Source organism: Rhinoderma darwinii, assembly GCF_050947455.1.
Source record: "Rhinoderma darwinii isolate aRhiDar2 chromosome 9 unlocalized genomic scaffold, aRhiDar2.hap1 SUPER_9_unloc_2, whole genome shotgun sequence".
Classification (NCBI taxonomy): Eukaryota; Metazoa; Chordata; class Amphibia; order Anura; family Rhinodermatidae; genus Rhinoderma; species Rhinoderma darwinii.
Genome location: NW_027461828.1, coordinates 139591 through 161957, shown reverse-complemented (window position 1 = coordinate 161957; position 22367 = coordinate 139591). Strand labels below are relative to the sequence as shown.

Genomic DNA, 22367 nt, shown 5'->3' with positions numbered 1-22367 from the left:
TGCTGACATAGTATCTGACATTACTATCTCTTGGGGTCGGTCATTCCATAGTTTGACCACTCTAACTGTAAAGAAGCCTTTCCTATATGGATGTCTGAGGCCTCATGCAAACAGCCGCGTGCTCTTAATCACGGTCCGCGATTACGAGCACGGCTGGCGGCCACAGATGGCCCCCCGCATTTTCAGCCCATGCTCCCATATAATGTACGGGAGCATGGTCCGTAAAAAGCAAAAGATAGGACATGTCCTATCTTTTGCGCAGGCTTTCTACGGCCCGGGCACCTTCCCGCAGATATACGGGAAGGTGTCCGTGGTCAGTAGAAATGAATGGGTCAGTAATTGCAGACGATATCTACGGTCGTGTGCACGGGGCCTGAAACATCTTTCTTCCAGTCGCAATGAATATCCCCTGGTCCTTTGTAGAGTCCTGGGAAGGAACAGATCATGCGCTAGTTCTTTGTATTGACCCCACATATATTTACACATGTTTATAAGATCACCTCTAAGGCGTATTTTATGCCAAGCTGAACAAGCCCAATTTCTCTAGTCTTTCATTGTAGACGACACCTCCCATCTCACTTAATAATCTAGTCGCCCGCCTTTGAACCCTCTCCAGTTCTCCTATATCCTTTTTGCAATCTGGAACCCAAAATGGAGTTCCATATGCAAGACGTGGCCTTAAAAGGGATTTATATAGAGGGGTAATATTACATTTGAATTATGGGTTTATAAATTTTTATACACCCTAAAATCCTGTTTGCTTTTGCAGCTGCTGCCTGACATTGAGTGCTGCTGTGCTTATTTGTAACCAGAACACCCAGGTCCTTCTCTTGTTCCGTTATCCCCAGTTTTATTCCATTTAACATATAGGAATTAATACTATTAGTGCGTCCTAGGTGTTGGCAAACAAGAGGGTGGAGGTTAACCCAGGGGTCATGGAGGGGCAAACAACCACCAGCCGTTCTGTCCTGGGAGGCAAATCCCATCCCAATGGGGGACCGATTTGATCTTTGCTATGGGGCCCCCTCTCTTCTATGTACATCACTGTAGCACCCAAGAACATGTAGCTAAAAAGGTCATAATTTAAGTTCATGAATCACAACCATCCATAGTCCCATCCATAGTCCCGTTGGTGGTTCATATTTGTTCTTAGTTGTAAGAAAAGCTTCTTATTTAGAAAATCCTTCGGTTACTTACTGGACGTGTCCATATCTCTGCAAATAATCATTGCACGTTCCAAGTCACTGCCTTGGACCAGTTATTAAAGTGACCTAGTAAATATTAATGTTGGTCGGTTTGGCAACTGTTCTCGAGCGTCCGCAAGGGGCTACAGAATGCCATCTGCCAGGCAAATAGCAACTGGCAGCCCAGACAGCTACATCCCAGGCTAAAGAAACACAATAGTCAAAAAGCAAATGTCATTGCTCCATAGGGGGAACGACAGATACTATCTGCCTGGCAGATGACAGAGCGGTGGCAAGGCAGGATGTTCTGCCATCCAAGGCAATTTATCACTACACAGTTCTGCCACACATCAAATAGCAGCCGGATCCCAGATGGCCAAGGCCACAGCACAGAGTATATTCCCTGGTTGTCTAGGGGGCTACTATTTCAGTCAGTGCGCTCGATGGCCCCAAAAAGGGCTTCAGTTACGGTCGGATTTTACTTTGGTCTTTTATTGCAATATGAGGCGATAACACGCGTTTCAGGCTCCTACTGCTAGAATCTGAAATGCGCTTGTCGTACTTCTGCCACAAGTTCATAACACAAAATTCTTCTCATGGTCTTGAATGGTTTCACGTTTCATTCTAAACGGCTTTCAGAGGTTGGTAGTCAGACCAGGAGCAAGAGCCCACAGTGGCATGAAACGCGTTACCACCTCACATTTATGAAAAATGCCCTGAGGTGGGAAAACCTTAGAAGCTTAACGCCACCCGCTGAACATCCCTGCTTTACAATGATCATACTGGGGGGGGTCCTCTTTCGTGGAGACTTGGATGCATCTCCAGCTAAACCTTCACTACAAGGGTCTTTGAAAAGGGGTTGTCAAAATCCAAAAATAAACCTTTATAAAAAGGAGTCCCATCTCCCCACCAACTTTACATATCATCAGCAGAAGGTATCCAATGGCAATTACTTTAAGGGTATGTGCACTTTTGGAACCAATGCTTTTATTGGCATTAATGCAGCAAAAAAACAACAAAATAACACATGAGCTTTGCAAATAGTTTTTATGAAAAAAAAAAAAGAAGATGCCCTACCATTTTATGTATACAGCTGCTATGAAGAACTGTGTCTCCCTGGTTACAGACTACAAACAAACCCTTTGTAGTCTGATCCAACAGGGATTTGTGATTTCCCTCTACTAACACACGACTGCAGGATCAGCACACAGGGTTTGTCTGTAACCATGGAGACACATAGGTTGTCATAAAACCTGCAAACACAAAACCCAAAAAATATATATAGATTGAGGAACATACAAAATATGTTGTGACAGTAAATCCAACTTGGTAGATTTCGATTTCACAGTTTTCTAGTGATTAATTTCAGACAGAATATACTATGTCAACAGACACTGCACATATACAACCACAATATGATGGGGTTCTGTACGGTGGGGCACATTTCATACCGCCAGCCCCAAATATCCTCTCATTCAGTAGAGCTGCAGACATTTTAGCATACGGCCTCCTTATCGATCGGAATAAAAAGCGCTATTCCATTTATTCAGATGACTCCTCGATACTATTTTGAGAAGAATAGAAAGTTCTCCTAACAGGTATCAACTCCAAGTGTTTAGATATATCGTTGTCCCATACACTCCTTGTCAAAAAAGAAAACATGGGGTCTGTACCCCCCTACCAGTTCTGGCATCAAGTACAGTCAGTTCCTTGTACGACAAGGGGATCGGGGAACCGCTTTCTTTAAGTGTATTTGCTTTAGTCCTCCTGACGCGTTTCTTTGTGACAAAACATTCTTCAGGGGAGATTTGGCCATACAGCATTTACCTATAGTCTACAGGTGCTGTGAAAATCATTAGAGCCATCTCTAGGGCTGCAAAACATCCTGTAGGGGCAAGAGAAGTTTCCTGACCCATAAGGGGTCCAGTGTCCGGGAGTAACGCCTGCGTCCTGCATCTTGTGGTCAATATTCTCTTAGAAATGCGCATTTAAAAACGACACAGTAAAAGTTACATTTAAAAAGAAATAAAATCCGGACCCATCACATTTTTTCTATAATGATATGGAGGATTATCTACAGTAAAGTCCGGGGGGGGAGGACGTTTAACTTCACCTTTTTCTATTACATTTATTTAGAAATCTCTTCATTTGTTATTGGAGCAAAAATAGTTTCCAACGTCTATGTAGCCTCTAAAATCATGATATTTATATAATCATTTTATAGTCGTGCCTCTTAATGATATATTATCGTGTACAAACCATTACAAGAACAGATGAGACCGGTGTCTGGTTATTAGAGACACGAGAGCCGCTATTTATGTCACATTTCTACATGATGCAACTCACAAGTCAGGTTACATCATAGAGGAGAAGAGGCACCAACCGGTCACAAGACGACGTCCCCGCACGCTCACTACAGTCACATCACAGACACGTATACAACAACACACACAAAAAAATTGAAACCCAAACCTGTCACAAGCACAAAGTCCCAGTGACAGAGGGGGACCATCAAACATCAGGGACAATTCATCAGAGAGTAAGACTATACTGGGCAACTTCTAATACTGCTGTACGATTATAAGAGGAGCGGCTGATATCAGTCACACATATGATGTAATGTCTCTGGAGGATATAATAGTACAGCAGTGATATAAGAGGAGTGGCTGATATCAGTCACACATATGATGTAAGGACTGGAGGATATAATAGTACAGCAGTGTTATAAGAGGAGCGGCTGATATCAGTCACATATATAGATGTAAGGACTGGAGGATATAATAGTACAGCAGTGATATAGGAGGAGCGGCTGATATCAGTCACATATGATGTAAGGACTGGGGGATATAATAGTACAGCAGTGATATAAGAGGAGCGGCTGATATCAGTCACATACATAGATGTAAGGTCTGGAGGATATAATAGTACAGCAGTGATATAAGAGGAGCGGCTGATATCAGTCACATATATAGATGTAAGGACTGGAGGATATAATAGTACAGCAGTGATATAAGAGGAGCGGCTGATATCAGTCACATATAGATGTAAGGACTGGAGGATATAATAGTACAGCAGTGATATAAGAGGAGCGGCTGATATCAGTCACATATATAGATGTAAGGATATAATAGTACAGCAGTGATATAAGAGGAGCGGCTGATATCAGTCACATATATAGATGTAAGGACTGGAGGATATAATAGTACAGCAGTGATATAAGAGGAGCGGCTGATATCAGTCACATATATAGATGTAAGGATATAATAGTACAGCAGTGATATAAGAGGAGCGGCTGATATCAGTCACATATATAGATGTAAGGACTGGAGGATATAATAGTACAGCAGTGATATAAGAGGAGCAGCTGATATCAGTCACATATATAGATGTAAGGACTGGAGGATATAATAGTACAGCAGTGATATAAGAGGAGCGGCTGATATCAGTCACATATATAGATGTAATGTCTCTGGAGGATATAATAGTACAGCAGTGATATAAGAGGAGCGGCTGATATCAGTCACATATATAGATGTAAGGACTGGAGGATATAATAGTACAGCAGTGATATAAGAGGAGCGGCTGATATCAGTCACATATATAGGATGTAAGGACTGGAGGACATAAAAGTACAGCAGTGATATAAGAGGAGCTGCTGATATCAGTCACATATATAGATGTGAGGACTGGAGGATATAATAGTACAGCAGTGATATAAGAGGAGCGGCTGATACCAGTCACATATACAGATGTAAGGACTGGAGGATATAATAGTACAGCAGTGATATAAGAGGAGTGGCTGATATCAGTCACATATATAGATTTAAGGACAGGAGGATATAATAGTACAGCAGTGATATAAGAGGAGCGGCTGATATCAGTCACATATATAGATGTAAGGACTGGAGGATATAATAGTACAGCAGTGATATAAGAGGAGCGGCTGATATCAGTCACATATATAGATGTAAGGACTGGAGGATATAATAGTACAGCAGTGATATAAGAGGAGCGGCTGATATCAGTCACATATATAGATGTAAGGACTGGAGGATATAATAGTACAGCAGTGATATAAGAGGAGCGGCTGATATCAGTCACATATACAGATGTAAGGACTGGAGGATATAATAGTACAGCAGTGATATAAGAGGAGCGGCTGATATCAGTCACATATACAGATGTAAGGACTGGAGGATATAATACTACAGCAGTGATATAAGAGGAGCGGCTGATATCAGTCACATATACAGATGTAAGGACTGGAGGATATAATAGTACAGCAGTGATATAAGAGGAGCGGCTGATATCAGTCACATATATAGGATGTAAGGACTGGAGAATATAATAGTACAGCAGTGATATAAGTGGAGAGGCTGATATCAGTCACATATATAGGATGTAAGGACAGGAGGATATAATAGTACAGCAGTGATATAAGAGGAGCAGCTGATATCAGTCACATATATAGATGTAAGGACTGGAGGATATAATAGTACAGCAGTGATATAAGAGGAGCGGCTGATATCAGTCACATATATAGATGTAATGTCTCTGGAGGATATAATAGTACAGCAGTGATATAAGAGGAGCGGCTGATATCAGTCACATATATAGATGTAAGGACTGGAGGATATAATAGTACAGCAGTGATATAAGAGGAGCGGCTGATATCAGTCACATATATAGGATGTAAGGACTGGAGGATATAAAAGTACAGCAGTGATATAAGAGGAGCTGCTGATATCAGTCACATATATAGATGTAAGGACTGGAGGATATAATACTACAGCAGTGATATAAGAGGAGCGGCTGATATCAGTCACATATACAGATGTAAGGACTGGAGGATATAATAGTACAGCAGTGATATAAGAGGAGCGGCTGATATCAGTCACATATACAGATGTAAGGACTGGAGGATATAATAGTACAGCAGTGATATAAGAGGAGCGGCTGATATCAGTCACATATATAGGATGTAAGGACTGGAGGATATAAAAGTACAGCAGTGATATAAGAGGAGCTGCTGATATCAGTCACATATACAGATGTAAGGACTGGAGGATATAATACTACAGCAGTGATATAAGAGGAGCGGCTGATATCAGTCACATATACAGATGTAAGGACTGGAGGATATAATAGTACAGCAGTGATATAAGAGGAGCGGCTGATATCAGTCACATATATAGGATGTAAGGACTGGAGAATATAATAGTACAGCAGTGATATAAGTGGAGAGGCTGATATCAGTCACATATATAGGATGTAAGGACAGGAGGATATAATAGTACAGCAGTGATATAAGAGGAGCAGCTGATATCAGTCACATATATAGATGTAAGGACTGGAGGATATAATAGTACAGCAGTGATATAAGAGGAGCGGCTGATATCAGTCACATATATAGATGTAATGTCTCTGGAGGATATAATAGTACAGCAGTGATATAAGAGGAGCGGCTGATATCAGTCACATATATAGATGTAAGGACTGGAGGATATAATAGTACAGCAGTGATATAAGAGGAGCGGCTGATATCAGTCACATATATAGGATGTAAGGACTGGAGGATATAAAAGTACAGCAGTGATATAAGAGGAGCTGCTGATATCAGTCACATATATAGATGTGAGGACTGGAGGATATAATAATACAGCAGTGTTATAAGAGGAGCGGCTGATATCAGTCACATATATAGATGTAAGGACTGGAGGATATAATAGTACAGCAGTGTTATAAGAGGAGCGGCTGATATCAGTCACATATATAGATGTAAGGACTGGAGGATATAATAGTACAGCAGTGATATAAGAGGAGCGGCTGATATCAGTCACATATATAGATGTAAGGACTGGGGGATATAATAGTACAGCAGTGATATAAGAGGAGCGGCTGATATCAGTCACATATATAGATGTAAGGACTGCAGGATATATTAGTTCAGCAGTGATATAAGAGGGATAGATAGGAGATAGATTTTGATGTCTTTGGAGGTTCTCAGCACTGGAGATATGGGACATAAAGTAGGGATCATGGGTGTAGGGAGGTTCCTTCACTTCCCATCACACGTCCTATTGAGGAACACTACAGTCAACATCTCAGCCTGAAATGGCTGATAACAGCGAACAATAGATTGAATAGAACAGCAAATCAAGAAACATTGGATTTATGGTCTATTCTCTTGAAGTTTCTCGGCTTGTCCTTTATCTAGATCACTAGAATTTTTATTCGCAATCTGAAGATACGATTTATCCGCAGCCGGCGCTCCGATACTCTCCCTGCGGTTCTGCTGCGGAGTCACGCAGACATTTAATAAGAAAGTATTTAATTAATTATTGATGAACAGAGGCTTCGCTTTAATATCCAAGACATTCTCCACCACCTGTGATCGCGCAGCCCCCACTGTAGAGACCCCTCTTGGGTATTCCTAGGAAAATGCTTCAGTGACCTAAATACTCGATTTATATTCATTGTTGTTTTTTTTATGGTTTGCTTTTTAGCCAGTGAGTAAAGAAAGCAAAGTAAGCGCGGCGCAGACCGGAGGATGGGAAGGCGTCCGATTGATGGTGTTTGGAGATGGAAGTTATTTGGTCTCCTTGTAACTAGGAGACAGCAGATTACGACATGAAAAAATGGGAACGGAGGGAAGAGGAGACATCAAGGGGCCTTTGTGTTTGCTGGAGATTCTGGCACATGTAACGAACGTCCGCCACCGTTTCTTTTGAGCGCCGATGATAAAAGTCATGAAAGGCAAAATATAATTCTATTTTTAAGTCGATTTTCATACTCGTCCTGTATTTACTCTCCTGTATAGACTGGAAAGCGAAGAGCGAGTGATGCGGGGCATGTCCACGGCGCCGGAGTGTAAGCCGCCATAACATGGGCTTTTTCAGCTAGAAGCATTAATATACTGGAGATCACAGAGACGGACCCCTGGGGAGTTACAAGCAATTCATAGCCGGGGATTGGGTTGCAAAAACAGCGTTCTACTTTATTGCAGAGCCGAGGGCGTTCTGCTTTATGAGTCGCCCCTCTCTGGGATTTATTACTGGGCACAAGGGTAAACCCTGCTCAAAATACTAATACAATATAATCACCTGAGAAGACAGATCACCAAAAAGATTAGAAGATTTATCTTCTGAAATACTCTGTGCTGCTGTGGCCCTTTCCATTTGTTTCTGTTCCCGTGTCACATGCAGCCCTTTACTAACACCATGACAGTGGACAAGTCACCACCTCCCAGAAGACTAGCATACATCTCTTCTGAAATACTCTGTTCTGCTATGGAATCCTGCCTTTCCCACTATCTGTAACATCCCTCTGGTCTCCATTCATGTCCTGACATCATGACACTGCTCCTGCCACACGCGGCCCCGTCCTCACCACATGTGGACATGTCACCGCCTCCCAGAAGATCAACACACCCCCTTCCTGAAATACTCTGTGCTAGAGAATGCTGCACCTTCCACTATGTTACTCATTTGTCTCCACTCCTTTCATGACATTATTATATTTAATGCCTAACCCCCCCCCCCCCTTTGCTCCTACTAGATTATTACCAAGACTTACATGAGGAAGGGCCTAAGGAGCACAGTATCCAGAACAGCTTTACATTGTCGTCATAAATCAAATATTTCTTCACAAAAAAAAAAAAAAAAAAAAAATTGTCGCTTTTGCACTTTAAAAATATCCTTCTCTTCTAAGTGCAGAAATTATCTTCCAAGTTGTTAGTCTTCCACCTGTCTAGATGAAGAGCAAGTGTCGCCGCACCTGCCACTTTACTGCAGCGACTTCACAAGCCCTCGGCAGACTGACAGATTGTGCCGCCGTTCCCAAACCACCGACAATCAGCGCAAAGTATAAAACGGATTACAAAGTCAAACTAAAGTAAAAATAAATTCAATGTAGAATGAATCCATGTCATATAGAGAAGAGACACTCAATGCCCCTCACCCGGGCACAGACAGACAACACGTGGCCCTCGTGCAGAACAGTATACAGTATGGGCCCCTGATCGTTCCAACTGCTATGATAAGATGTGGTGCGAGGCATAGAGCGTCTCCATTATAATCCATAACACTCCTATAGGTTTGCCTATCCACTAGTCATTGTGAGCCATGATTAGACATTTAGTCCTTTCTATAGAATCTAATGGACAGTAGGGAGCACTATAATTATGCTTTTAGTAGCAGTGGGCCCCTGTTCAGCTGCACATATATGTCCGCCCCTGCCCAACCCCATTTCTGTTTTTACACCCTTAAAATAAAATGAATTAAAAAAATAAAATAATAATAATAATAAAAATTGCACCCTCGTGGCATTAGGGGAAAGGGAGGATAGATGGGTGTGCTCTCTGACCACAGTGTCAGGGAAGGGAAACAACAACCACCATGACCAGTTCTCAGGATTGCCATGTTTACAGCCCCCATCAGATATTATTTCTCCTTCCCATATCCACCACTTTCGGGTTAACATTCTGACTGTACCACTGATATTGAATGGGGTGGATCTGGACCCCATTATTGTTCTGTGCTACTCACAAGACCCCATTACAGTCCTTCGTAGAATATGTAATACTTCATTTATTTCCTACAAGGAGAAAGAAAAAAAAATCAAAAGAAAAAAATAAATAAATGTAAAACTGATCCTGCTGCCCAACACCCTCACCAAACAGCTGATTTTGTCAGAAGGAACCGCGGCCAGCCATACAATTCTCCTGCAGTGGGCACTGCAGGAGATGTGTAGAAAGACATGGCCGCCATTGAAATGAATGGCTATATGTAATACATGGACAGCTAGAGTTCACCAGAATAGGAACATGGCTCTCCGTTCTGGCACATAAAGAAGGGTCCAAAGCGGAGGTCACCCCCTTTATGACATCTATAAGCCCAAATAAAGCAGAACAGAGATGGTCTTCATGAAACATCCCCTTTAACTCAACTTCCCACAGGCTTTGCTACCGTAAAGGTGTTCCATCGGTAGCAATCGTAATAAGACCGAAATACCTAAGTGGCCAAAAAATTTGGGCCCCATGTATAAGCCTTTCACCTCGCTAATCTGTAGATTAATGTCCGGAAAGAGTATTTAAAACATGGCGCCCGGTTAGTAGCAGAGTAGAGACCCAGCAGCAATGCTCGATCAGATACATCTCGGATTGCAAGCATTTAACCCCTTAGATGCCGGTGTCTGATTTGGCCACCGGCATTGAGGGGTTTTTCATTTTCTGTTTGGGGCCGGTGTATTCCTATAGCAGCTGGGAGCCTTGTAAACACTCCCAGCTCTGATACAGGAAGATTGCCGATGACAGGTCTCAATAGCAATGCACCGATTTTGCCATAGACTTCAGTATTGTGATATTGCAGTCTATGGCATAAGCAATCTAATTATCGCAGGTTCAATCCCCCTAGAGGGCCCAAAAAAAAAATGAGAAAGAAAAAAAAAAAAAAAAAAAAAAAAAAAGTGGAAAAATACAAAAACAAAATTACAATAAAAAAAATACAAAAAAATTATTAATTCACATCACCCCTTTCCCTAGATCACATATAAAAACAAACACATTAGGTATCCCCACGTCAAAAAACACCCGAACTACAACAATTTTCTCCAATACAGTGAACGCCGTTCCGAAAAATAAAATAACGTAAAAATGGCCGAATCAGTTTTTTTGCCACTTAAACTCCCCCAAAAAAATTTAATATACAGTGATCGAAATGCCAGACATCCTCCAAATTGGTATTAATAAAAACAGCATCTTTCCATATACAAAAATACGCCTCACACAGCTCTGTACACAGAAATATGAAGAAAAAAAAAAAAAAAAAAAGGGATGCAAACGTTTTTTGGGGGAGGCCTTGACAAAACACAGGCACACGCAGACGACCGTAGGCTTGAGCTCCACATCCATGCTGCTTTTACCGGTTTTGCTGCAACAATAAATGAAAATTCAACTGAATGGCGAGTGCCGTGGACCTCTTCTACCTTTACTATTGAAAGAAAGTTTCTTTCAAAACTGTTAATTTTTTTTTTTCCAATGTACTAAAACATAACAAAAACTACATAAATTTGGTGTGATCGTACCGACTCGCAGAATAAAGGTAACGCGTCATAGTCACTGTACAGAGAACACCATAAAAACGAAACCCTGAAGAAAATGGCAGAACTGCTGTTTTTTCCCCCAATGCCAACCCATTCTGAATTTTTTTCCAGTTTCCCAGTACATCGCACATAACAATAAATAGTACAATTTGTCCCGTAAATATTAAGCCCTTATATGGCTGTCAACGAAACAAAAAATAATAACGACTTTTTGAACGCGGGGAGGAAAAAACAAAAAGCATAAAAATGACAAATAGTTTGGTCCTGAAAGGGTTAATCATACAAGTTAGGCCTGATTCACACGAACGTGTTAAACGTCCGTGGGACGGCCGTTGAAACAGCGGCCGTCCCACGGACCTATGTAACTCAATGTGGCCGTCCACACAGCTGCTGTTTCAACGGACCGTGTGAAGGGTCCGTGGGAAAATAGGACATGTCCGTTCTTTTCGTGCATCCCTCCATAGACTCAACTATGGGGGATGCGCGACATCGCGTCCCGCAGCGCCGATCACGGATGCATCTCGGACGTGAAAAACTGCAGTTTCTCACGTCCGAGATGCGCAGCGCCCGTGAGAATCAAGCCTTATACCGGTCCCGTTGGAGGATTTTCCAGGACGGAAGTTACAGATCCAGTATTGATTTTCTTTTAGTCTTGTATGGTCTTTATTCCATGCAATTTAGCAACATTTCAAAAACACTCCCCTCGAGGTGGACCCTACAATACCGCTCATCCAGCTCTGCTTGGTTCACGAACTACAATAAGACCGACCTCCAACTACTCTGCCTGTATCAAAGGGTAAAACGTGCTCCGTAGACCTTGTGGGTTACAAAGGACAATTCAGCCGACTATAGAATAAACTTATAGAAATGAAATATTGGTATTTAGTTCATAGGAAAAAAAAAGTCAGACGCCAACGGCAGAAAATAACGTAGAATAAGATACAATATAAATACATTCCTGGACTGGATGACATGGGCCTTCTATACGGCTGCCTATACTCCCATAAAGCAATAAGGGTCACATCACATGCCAGGAGTTCTCACAATTAAACGTTCCTGTGTGGGTTTCACGTGTTCTGAAAGGAAGACTTGGCAGAATAGGAGTAAATAACTGCTCTATACACAGGGTTTATCATCAGAATAGGCTTTCTGAAAGTATATTTGGGAATGATGAATAAGTCACTGCTGAAATACTCTGTGCTGCTGAAGATCCTGCTCTTCCCAGTCTCCTAGACCTGCCACTTGTCTCAATTACCCTCCCCATATCAAGACACTGCCCCTGTCACATGCAGCCCATTTCCCACAAGTCACTGCACGTGTACACTAATCTCCTGAAATACTCTGTGCTTCTAGAAAACGTTCTCTCTCTGTGATACTTGAGACCCTGATCATCTTATCATTCACTGAATGGATCCAGGTTACACAGACACAAAAACCAACGGCAAATGCTGCAATAAAAAAAAAAAAATAAAAAAAAAAAATGAATAAAAATGTACCTTCTGACTTATAAATTCCTGATGGAAGCGTGGAAAGGCGTGCGCTCGTCTCGCAGCGTTTATCAGCCTTTTAAACTGTATTTTGCCAGCATAGATTATTTTTACAACATCTGTAATGTTACCACGGGTTCACAATCTAACAATCCGCATATGACAATTTAGAACAAACTTATATTAATGCCGCCACAAAGCATCAGAGCCTCTTAACCGGGACAATAATAATAATTAGGATATGAAAAGCGTCAAGAGTAAAACGCTACAAAGTAATAAAATATAATATGGAGTCCAGTCATTTCCAGCAGAGGATACAGTAAAATACAGGCTGCACCGAGCCCGAAACCACCGCAATATCCAACTCTACACACAGCAAAGTCATACAAGAAAAAGAGCAGCAGCTTCAATAGATACAGGAGGAGACAATAGTAAGAACATCCCAGAAGAAACAGTCACATATAGAAAATATTCCTAACATACATAGGCATATATAGGGGCAGTATTATAGTAGTTATATTCTTGTATATAGGGGCAGTATTATAGTAGTTATATTCTTGTATATAGGGGCAGTATTATAGTAGTTATATTCTTTTATATAGGAGCAGTATTATAGTAGTTATATTCTTGTATATAGGGGGCAGTATTATAGTAGTTATATTGTTGTATATAGGGGCAGTATTATAGTAGTTATATTCTTGTATATAGGGAGCAGTATTATAGTAGTTATATTCTTGTATATAGGGGGAAGTATTATAGTAGTTATATTCTTGTATATGGGGAGCAGTATTATAGTAGTTATATTCTTGTATATAGGAGCAGTATTATAGTAGTTATATTCTTGTATATAGGGGCAGTATTATAGCAGTTATAGTCTTGTATATAGGGGGCAGTATTATAGCAGTTATAGTCTTGTATATAGGGGCAGTATTATAGTAGTTATAGTCTTGTATATAGGGGCAGTATTATAGCAGTTATAGTCTTGTATATAGGGGGCAGTATTATAGCAGTTATAGTCTTGTATATAGGGGCAGTATTATAGTAGTTATATTCTTGTATAAAGGGGCAGTATTATAGTAGTTATATTCTTGTATAAAGGGGCAGTATTATAGTAGTTATATTCTTGTATATAGGAGCAATATTATAGTAGTTATATTCTTGTATATGGGGGGGCAGTATTATAGTAGTTATATTCTTGTATATAGCGGGCAGTATTATAGTAGTTATATTCTTGTATATAGGGGGCAGTATTATAGTAGATATATTCTTGTATATAGGAGGCAGTATTATAGTAGTTATATTCTTGTATATAGGGGGCAGTATTATAGTAGTTATATTCTTGTATATAGGAGCAGTATTATAGTAGTTATATTCTTGTATATAGCGGGCACTATTATAGTAGTTATATTCTTGTATATAGGGGGCAGTATTATAGTAGATATATTCTTGTATATAGGGGCAGTATTATAGTAGTTATATTCTTGTATATAGTAGTTATATTCTTGTATATAGGAGCAGTATTATAGTAGTTATATTCTTGTATAAAGGGGCAGTATTATAGTTGTTATATTCTTATATATAGAGGGCAGTATTATACTAGTTATATTCTTGTATATAGGAGGCAGTATTATAGTAGTTATATTCTTGTATTTAGGAACAGTATTATAGTAGTTATATTCTTGTATATAGGGGCAGTATTATAGTAGTTATATTCTTGTATATAGGAGGCAGTATAATAGTAGTTATATTCTTGTATATAGGGAGCAGTAATATAGTAGTTATATTCTTGTATATAGGAGCAGTATTATAGTAGTTATATTCTTGTATATAGGAGCAGTATTATAGTAGTTATTTCCTTGTATATAGGGGCAGTATTATAGTAGTTATATTCTTGTATATAGGGAAAGTATTATAGTAGTTATATTCTTGTATATAGGGGCAGTATTATAGTAGTTATATTCTTGTATATGGGAGCAGTATTATAGTAGTTATATTTTGGCATATAGGAGAACATTATGAGCAGAACTTTATGGCATCACGATTTATGTGCGGAGGATAATAAGAACTAATATGGATATTTGTGCGTCATATGAAAAATACAACAGATGGATATTAGTGAGTAACTGCCTGTTCTAGTGGGTTTTTGGATGGATTGTAATGGCAGTTCAGCCTACATCAAACTGCCACACTCCCACAGAACTAAGGGAACAAAACAAAGGCCTTATGAGCTCATACTCAAGATAAAAGGAGCCGTACAGTTGGCATATATAAAAAAAAAAAAGTGACAGATAAATATTATGTAGCAGGTTTACCGGCAGTCCTATGTAAATTCACACCGAAGACTAGCTGTGCAGAAAGTGACAGACTCTTCTCTACTTAGATCAGTATTATAAGAACAGGAAAATCTAAAAGGTTAGGCAGAGAAACTACATTAAGGTAGGCCAAAAGTGATTTGATCTTATAGATCTACAAGCTGGTGATCTTTCACTTGACTCTTCTCACATCATTGACCCTGTAACATGGTGTCCTGAACTCACATCAGTGGATCCTATAGGTCACAGTCCAGCACACTACTTCCCTTAAACGCTCTGTGCTGCTGGGGACCCTACTTATTCCATTCTAAAGCTCTATGATGTCCCCGTCACATGTAGCCCTGTCCACACGATCATCACAAAAGTGGACAGGTCACTGGTGCCTGCAAGATCAGCACACTCTTCTCCTGCTGCAGTGATAATTCCTATGATCCGATTGGACACAGGATATGCTGCCCCTCCCACTTCGTAGCAGGGTATACATAGACAAAACAGGAATGTGAGTAAGATCAAAAGGGGTTTTCCAGAAATAAAAAATATAGCTGCTTTCTTCCAGAAACAGTGCCACACCTGTCCACAGGTTGTGTGTGGTATTGCATCCCAGCCCCATTTACTTGAATAGAGCAGAACTGCAACAACAGACATCCCATGGAGAGGTGTGGCGCTGTTTCTGGAAAAAAAATCAGACATGTTTTTCTAGTCCTGAAAAAATCCTTTAACAATGAGGTCAGTCTTAAAAATGAGGGTTGACTCTATACCATGTCCAAGACCCATAGCTACAGGGAGTGTAGAGGTAGCAGTGGCACCCAAGCCATTGGGCCTAAGGGTGTCCAAAGGCCCCTGTGCTACCCAAGAAGATACCAGTATTATAAACGGCACGTGGCAGATGAGGGCCCTAGAATAGTTTTGCATGGGGCCCAGGAGCTTCAAGTTACTCCTGATAAATCCTGCGACTTCCTAGCTGAGCAGAACGAATATGAATGAAAATACGACTCCATTCTAGTTAGCCGGACATGCCTCCGGCGGGCGAGGAGTTAATCTGCTTTAATCTCCGGCACATGTCAAGTCAGTTGCCGCACGACGCAAATCTGAATAAGTCCAAATCACAAGTGAAGCACGGAGTAGATGATCCAATTTTATGTAAGTACCTCCTTACTTAGCTCCTCTGATTACAGGGTTAGCACCTGCAAATGGAAAACAATACTGTTCTGAGCATTAAAATTCATGAGACTTGGACACCGAGCGCCAATCTCACTCCTGAAACAAAATCACATTAAGAGATGATTTCACTGCGAGACGTTCTTGGAGTAATTGCAATTTTAAACATTTTTTGCACAGAGATTTATTTTATTTTTTCTCGGGCGTAATTAGGATTTGACACCGATGCAGTCATATACTAGCAATACATACATAGACCTATAGAGGCACATAAATATTCACTCACATACACAGAAATACAACATCATGCATTTACACACAGATTATAGACATGTATACCACACAGTCACACAAAAAGGCACATACATTTATACACACACGAACACAAAAAGGCACATACGTACACATTCATACATAGCCATATACACCCAGGCATATACAGCACATCCATGTATACACAAAGACATTTCCATACATTGCTTCATTATGGGCACCAAATTTCCCCTTGAACTCACATCCTCTTTTTTGTAGCTTCATTGCTATGGGTCACACAAGCTTTGCTTTATAAAACAATTTTATTGTGTTTTTCCTGGAAACAGACGTGTAGAACAACCTGGTAACATGGCAAACAGTCAAAATGAATTGAGTGTATGAACTCCACATAAAATTATATATATACACACACACACTCTATGTATATACAGAGGGGAGTCAAAACTCAGGAGCCACCATTAGTGCATTATATCATTAGATCAGCGGTTGTCAGTAAGTATCGCTGAAGTGTACACAAAGACAAGGGGGAGTGTAAGAAAGCCGGCCCCCCACCGCAGGCAGAAGATGTGACCGCCAACCCAATATATGCTACCCAATCCTTTCCACCATATTGAATACAACTAAAAAGGAGATCCGGATCCAGATTCTTGACTCACCCTACACATTGTATACATCCCACTAACACTGGGCTTACCAGAACAATTACTACTGTTAAGTTGTCATCCACAATTCTTTGATACTTCCAAATCCTATTTCAGGCCTTTACACACATCTGAGAATCTCCCCCCCCCACACACACTCTGTGCTACTACTACTCCCCTCCTCCAATATTAAAATGACCTCTCCCTACACTTGCCCTTTAGACCCCATTAGACGCAGTAACCCCTAGACAGAGAGGCCTTTAGTTAAAGGTACAGTCTTCCACACCCCCCCCCCCCCAGGCTTATTAAGCAGTCAACCCCTGTACTGCAGCTTCCCCCAGATTGAAAATACATAAAATATTAATGGGAAATGATTCTCCTGTGGACTTTTTCTATTTCTAATCAAGAAAATGCTGGAGATAGGAGTCCTTTGAAGGGTGGTGAGCGGTCTTCTGGCTAATTCACCTGTGTAAAACACTTCAAAGAACACAATCCAAAGCCTAAGGCAAGGAGACTGGGATCTGGGCAAAGCGTTGCGATACTTTGTATTGGTTCATGGAAGACAGAGAAGAGGATATATATATATATATGATACAATATTTCACATAGATACATTCAAGTTCTGCTGCTTTCCCAGAGTAGAGCAGACACTGGAGCGATGGTGCAATGAGGACACCAACAGATAACCTATATTACTGCTGTGATTGGGAAATTTCTGATTAAAGTGCGTATTAGCGGAAACATGGATATTTTTGTGCAATATTCCACAGTAAATGATGAGACCCCCTATGCAGACCTGCACCATTACCCAGTGATTTCCGGTCATTCCGGAAAATAATAAGGTCTGAAATATTTAGCAAATTTTATCAGCAGCCAAAAAAGTGGTGGTCAAACTGCACACACCACCGGGAATACAAGCGACTGGGAGCATGCAGGTATTACACAGGTGTCCTGTGGGGTCTTCGTGCATCCCCGAGATAACACACGGGTCTTGTCACAGCCGCCTCACCTGCCATTTTCAGGCTCATGCCCATTATTAATGAGTAACACCGGCAGCTGACATTTAAATGAGATGACAGAAGATTATGGACATCTCTGAAGCAGATCCCGCAGTGGCGGATTGTACGGACTCCCAATAAAGCCGCTGTCCTACATGAAGGTGACATCTGTCATTGCAAAGCTAAACAGCCCATCCTGGGCAAAACAGGGGGAGAAAATTGGGGATTTGCAAAGTTTTACAGGTTTTCTACCAGCAATATTCTCTTTTCCTAGGGGCTGTGGTGCCAGTTTGGGACCTGGTGAATATATGCCAAGTGCACATCTATAATGGTATATCTGGGAGTTCAGCAACACCTGACTGTGCTCCTGCAATCTACTGACTATTACCAAGCACTTCACACCTGGAGGATTTCTGCAAGCAATTCCTGGTGATATACCTGCCCTTGCCTAGCAGGTAGAAGTAGCAGGTCCAAAGACTGGCACCCTGTGCCGCTATAGCCTTGGCACATATATATATATCTGAGCTGCGTAAATGACTTGTCTTCGTGCACAGGTGCCTCCTATTGTTCCTAAAACCAAGTGACTATTGGCATCTACCTTAAATGAGCAATCAGTTCAGTTTTAAGACCCAGATGCACATCAGACCAATGCAAAGCCACCCTGCAAAGACCACGCACACCCAGCTGTGCCATGCAAGCATCTTACCCAGTGATGTGCCATGCAAGCTTGCAACCTAACAAGATATTCTGCCCATCCTACAAGCAAATGCAGCTTGGACAGCAACTGTAGCATAATAAAGACAATAGTAGAATATGTCACCTGCCTACCACAATACATCTCCCATCTACACCCAGCTGTGCCAAGCGAGCATCTTACCCATGGCACTATGCAAGCTACTCTAGGTTACTGTGCACACCCTGCAAGCTCAGTGCCCAGCTGAAGCCAACAGGGCAACTAGAACATAAGACAATAGTATAATTAATGCCACCTGCACATCACCCTGTGGCTGCCATCAACCCCCAGCTGCGCTGTACAGTAGGCAATGCCAGTCCACTGTCCACCTTACCTGCTTTAGCTGTGAGCACACAAGCCAGCAATGCAAAAATCCCATCCATTTGTATTATGTGCAGAATTGTCCTTAGACTGGAAGCAGCAAATAATCCTCATCCAGTTGGCAGGAGATTGAAAGTTGTGCAGCTCCCTGGAAGGCTGGAGAGAGACTGAGCCCTAGCAAGCTCCAGGAGACGGAGATGTAGGCGCACACCACTCATCAATGAGGGGGAAGCACAAGAGCAAACACCAAGCCCACCCCCCTCTGCAACACCTGCCCAGAAATAAGAACATCCCCAGATAATAATTATCCCCACAACCAGAAATGTCACTGTGCATGCATGTGCCAGGGTGGAGGAGGGGAGCACAGGATGATGGGAGTGCTGCTGCACCCTGATGGGAGTTTTGGTTCAGCCTCACACAGAAACTCCGGTTAATAGATGTAGGGGCTGCGCAGAAAGGATTGAGATCAGTAATTACCTCTCATCTACTATGTGCCCATTACTCAGAGGCTGATCGGTGGAGGTATGGATGGTGCCTAGTTGGGGGGGTTTAGCAGCAAAAAGCAATATTGTGTGAGGGCTTGTACCGTTTATTACAAGTTTTTGCAAAGGTCAATGCAATGGAAACAATATAGTATCATGCAGTGGAGAGAAAGCAATATTGTATTTCATTCTGTTACCAATTACTTCAAAAAACAAGATTGTATCAAACGCTAGAAACAACAACATGTACTGTGGACAACAACATTGCATCATGGACTGGAAAGAACATTGTGTCATATACTGGATAACACAACAACAACATTGTGTCATATACTGGATAACACAACAACAACATTGTGTCATATACTGGATAACACAACAACATTGTATCATATACTGGATAACACAACAACATTGTATAATATCCTGGAAACAACGTTGTATCATATACTGGATAACACAACAACAACAACACCAAAATTGTATCATATACTGGATAACACAACAACATCAACAACATTGTGTCATATACTGGATAACACAACAACAACATTGTGTCATATACTGGATAACACAACAACATTGTATCATATACTGGATAACATAACAACAACAACATTGTATCATATACTGGATAACACAACAACACCAAAATTGTATCATATACTGGATAACACCACAACAACATTGTATCATATACTGGATAACACCACAACAACATTGTATCATATACTGGATAACACAACAACACCAAAATTGTATCATATACTGGATAACACCACAACAACATTGTATCATATACTGGATAACACCACAACAACATTGTATCATATACTGGAAACAACGTTGTATTAGAGACTGGATAACACCACAACAGCATTGTATCATATACTGGAAACAACATTGTATTATATACTGGATAACACAACAACAACATTGTATCATATACTAGAAAACAACAACAGTGTATCATATACTGGATAACACAACAACATTGTATCATATACTGGATAACACCACAACAACATTGTATCATATAATGGATAACACAACAACAACAACAACAACATTGTATCATATACTGGATAACACAACAACATTGTATCATATACTGGATAACACAACAACAACAACATTGCGTCATAGACTGGATAACACAACAACAACAACATTGTATCATATACTGGATAACACAACAACATTGCGTCATAGACTGGATAACACAACAACAACATTGTATCATATACTGGATAAACCAAAAAAGTTGCATCTAATGCTCAATGAAAAATATTCTTGATAACACAACAACATTGTATCGTGTACTAAATAAAATAAGAACATTTTATGATATCCTGAGTAATATAACAACAACATTGTATCATAAACTGGAAAACACAAAAACAAGATTGTATCATATACTAGAAAACAACAACATTGCATTGAGTTAGGGCAGATAGGGCATGGCCAGACGTGGCGGATTTCCTAAGCAACTGTCCGCATCAATGCCGCACAGAATCTGGGTTGCAGATTCTGCGGCGGATCTGCCCAAAATGTGCAGTAAATTGATGCGGACTAGCTGCTGCGTATTGAGGTGAAAGTACTTCCCTTCTCTCTATCAGTGCAGGATAGAGAGAAGGGAAAGCACTTTCCCTAGTGAAAGTAAAAGAAATTCATACTTACCGGCCGTTGTCTTGGTGACGCGTCCCTCTTTCGCCATCCAGCCCGACCTCCCTGGATGACGCGGCAGTCCATGTGACCGCTGCAGCCTGTGATTGGCTGCAGCCGTCACTTGGACTGAAACGTCATCCTGGGAAGCCGGACTGGAGACAGAAGCAGGGAGTTCTCGGTAAGTATGAACTTCTATTTTTTTGACAGGTTGCTGTATATTGGGATCGGTAGTCACTGTCCAGGGGGCAGAAACAGTTACTGCCGATCGCTTAACTCTTTCAGCACCCTGGACAGTGACTATTTACTGACGTCTCCTAGCAACGCTCCCGTCATTATTGGTGCACACACGTAGTCACCCGTAATTACGGGAGCCCCATTGACTTCCTCGGTCTGGCTGTAGACCTAGAAATACATAGGTCCAGCCAGAATGAAGAAATGTCATGTCAAAAAAGCAAGACGCATCCGCAGCACACATAACATGTGCATGACAGCTGCGGACTTCATTGCGGAAGTTAGAATCTCCATTGAAGTCAATGGAGAAATTCCGCCATGAGTCCGCAACCAGTCCGCCACAACTCCGCAACATCCCTTGCATGCTGCGGACACCAAATTCCGCTCCGCAGCCTATGCTCCGCAGCGGAATTTTACGCATCGTCTAAACGAACACTGCTAAATAAAAGTGGAAGTCAATGGAGAAACGGCTCCGCTGCGGATTAACGCTGCGGAGTGTCCGCAGCGGAATTCAAGTGAAATTCCGCCACATGTGAACCCAGCCATACAGACGGACGTTGCGTTTTTGCGCGCGCAAACAACGCTGCGTTTTGTGCGCGCAAAAACCATTTGACAGCTGCGTGTGTCATCCGTGTATGATGCGCGGCTGCGTGATTTTCGCGCAGCCGCCATCATAGAGATGAGGCTAGTCGACGCCCGTCACTGACCAAGGTGCTGAAAGAGCTAACTGATCGGCAGTAACTCTTTCAGCACCCTCGACAGTGAATGCCGAACACAA

The 22367-nt window shown here is 41.3% G+C and overlaps 1 protein-coding gene across 1 annotated transcript in view; it reads right to left on the bottom strand.

Moving 5' to 3' along the window:
• Positions 1–19587, bottom strand: part of LOC142697927 (protein kinase C-binding protein NELL1-like) — a 168491-nt gene extending 148904 nt beyond the window's left edge. The window contains exon 1 of the mRNA XM_075847723.1: positions 19222–19587. Coding sequence (XP_075703838.1) covers positions 19222–19270 — 49 coding nt within the window. The 5' untranslated portion in view covers positions 19271–19587. The remainder of the gene's footprint in view (positions 1–19221) is intronic.
• Positions 19588–22367: the final 2780 nt, after the last annotated feature.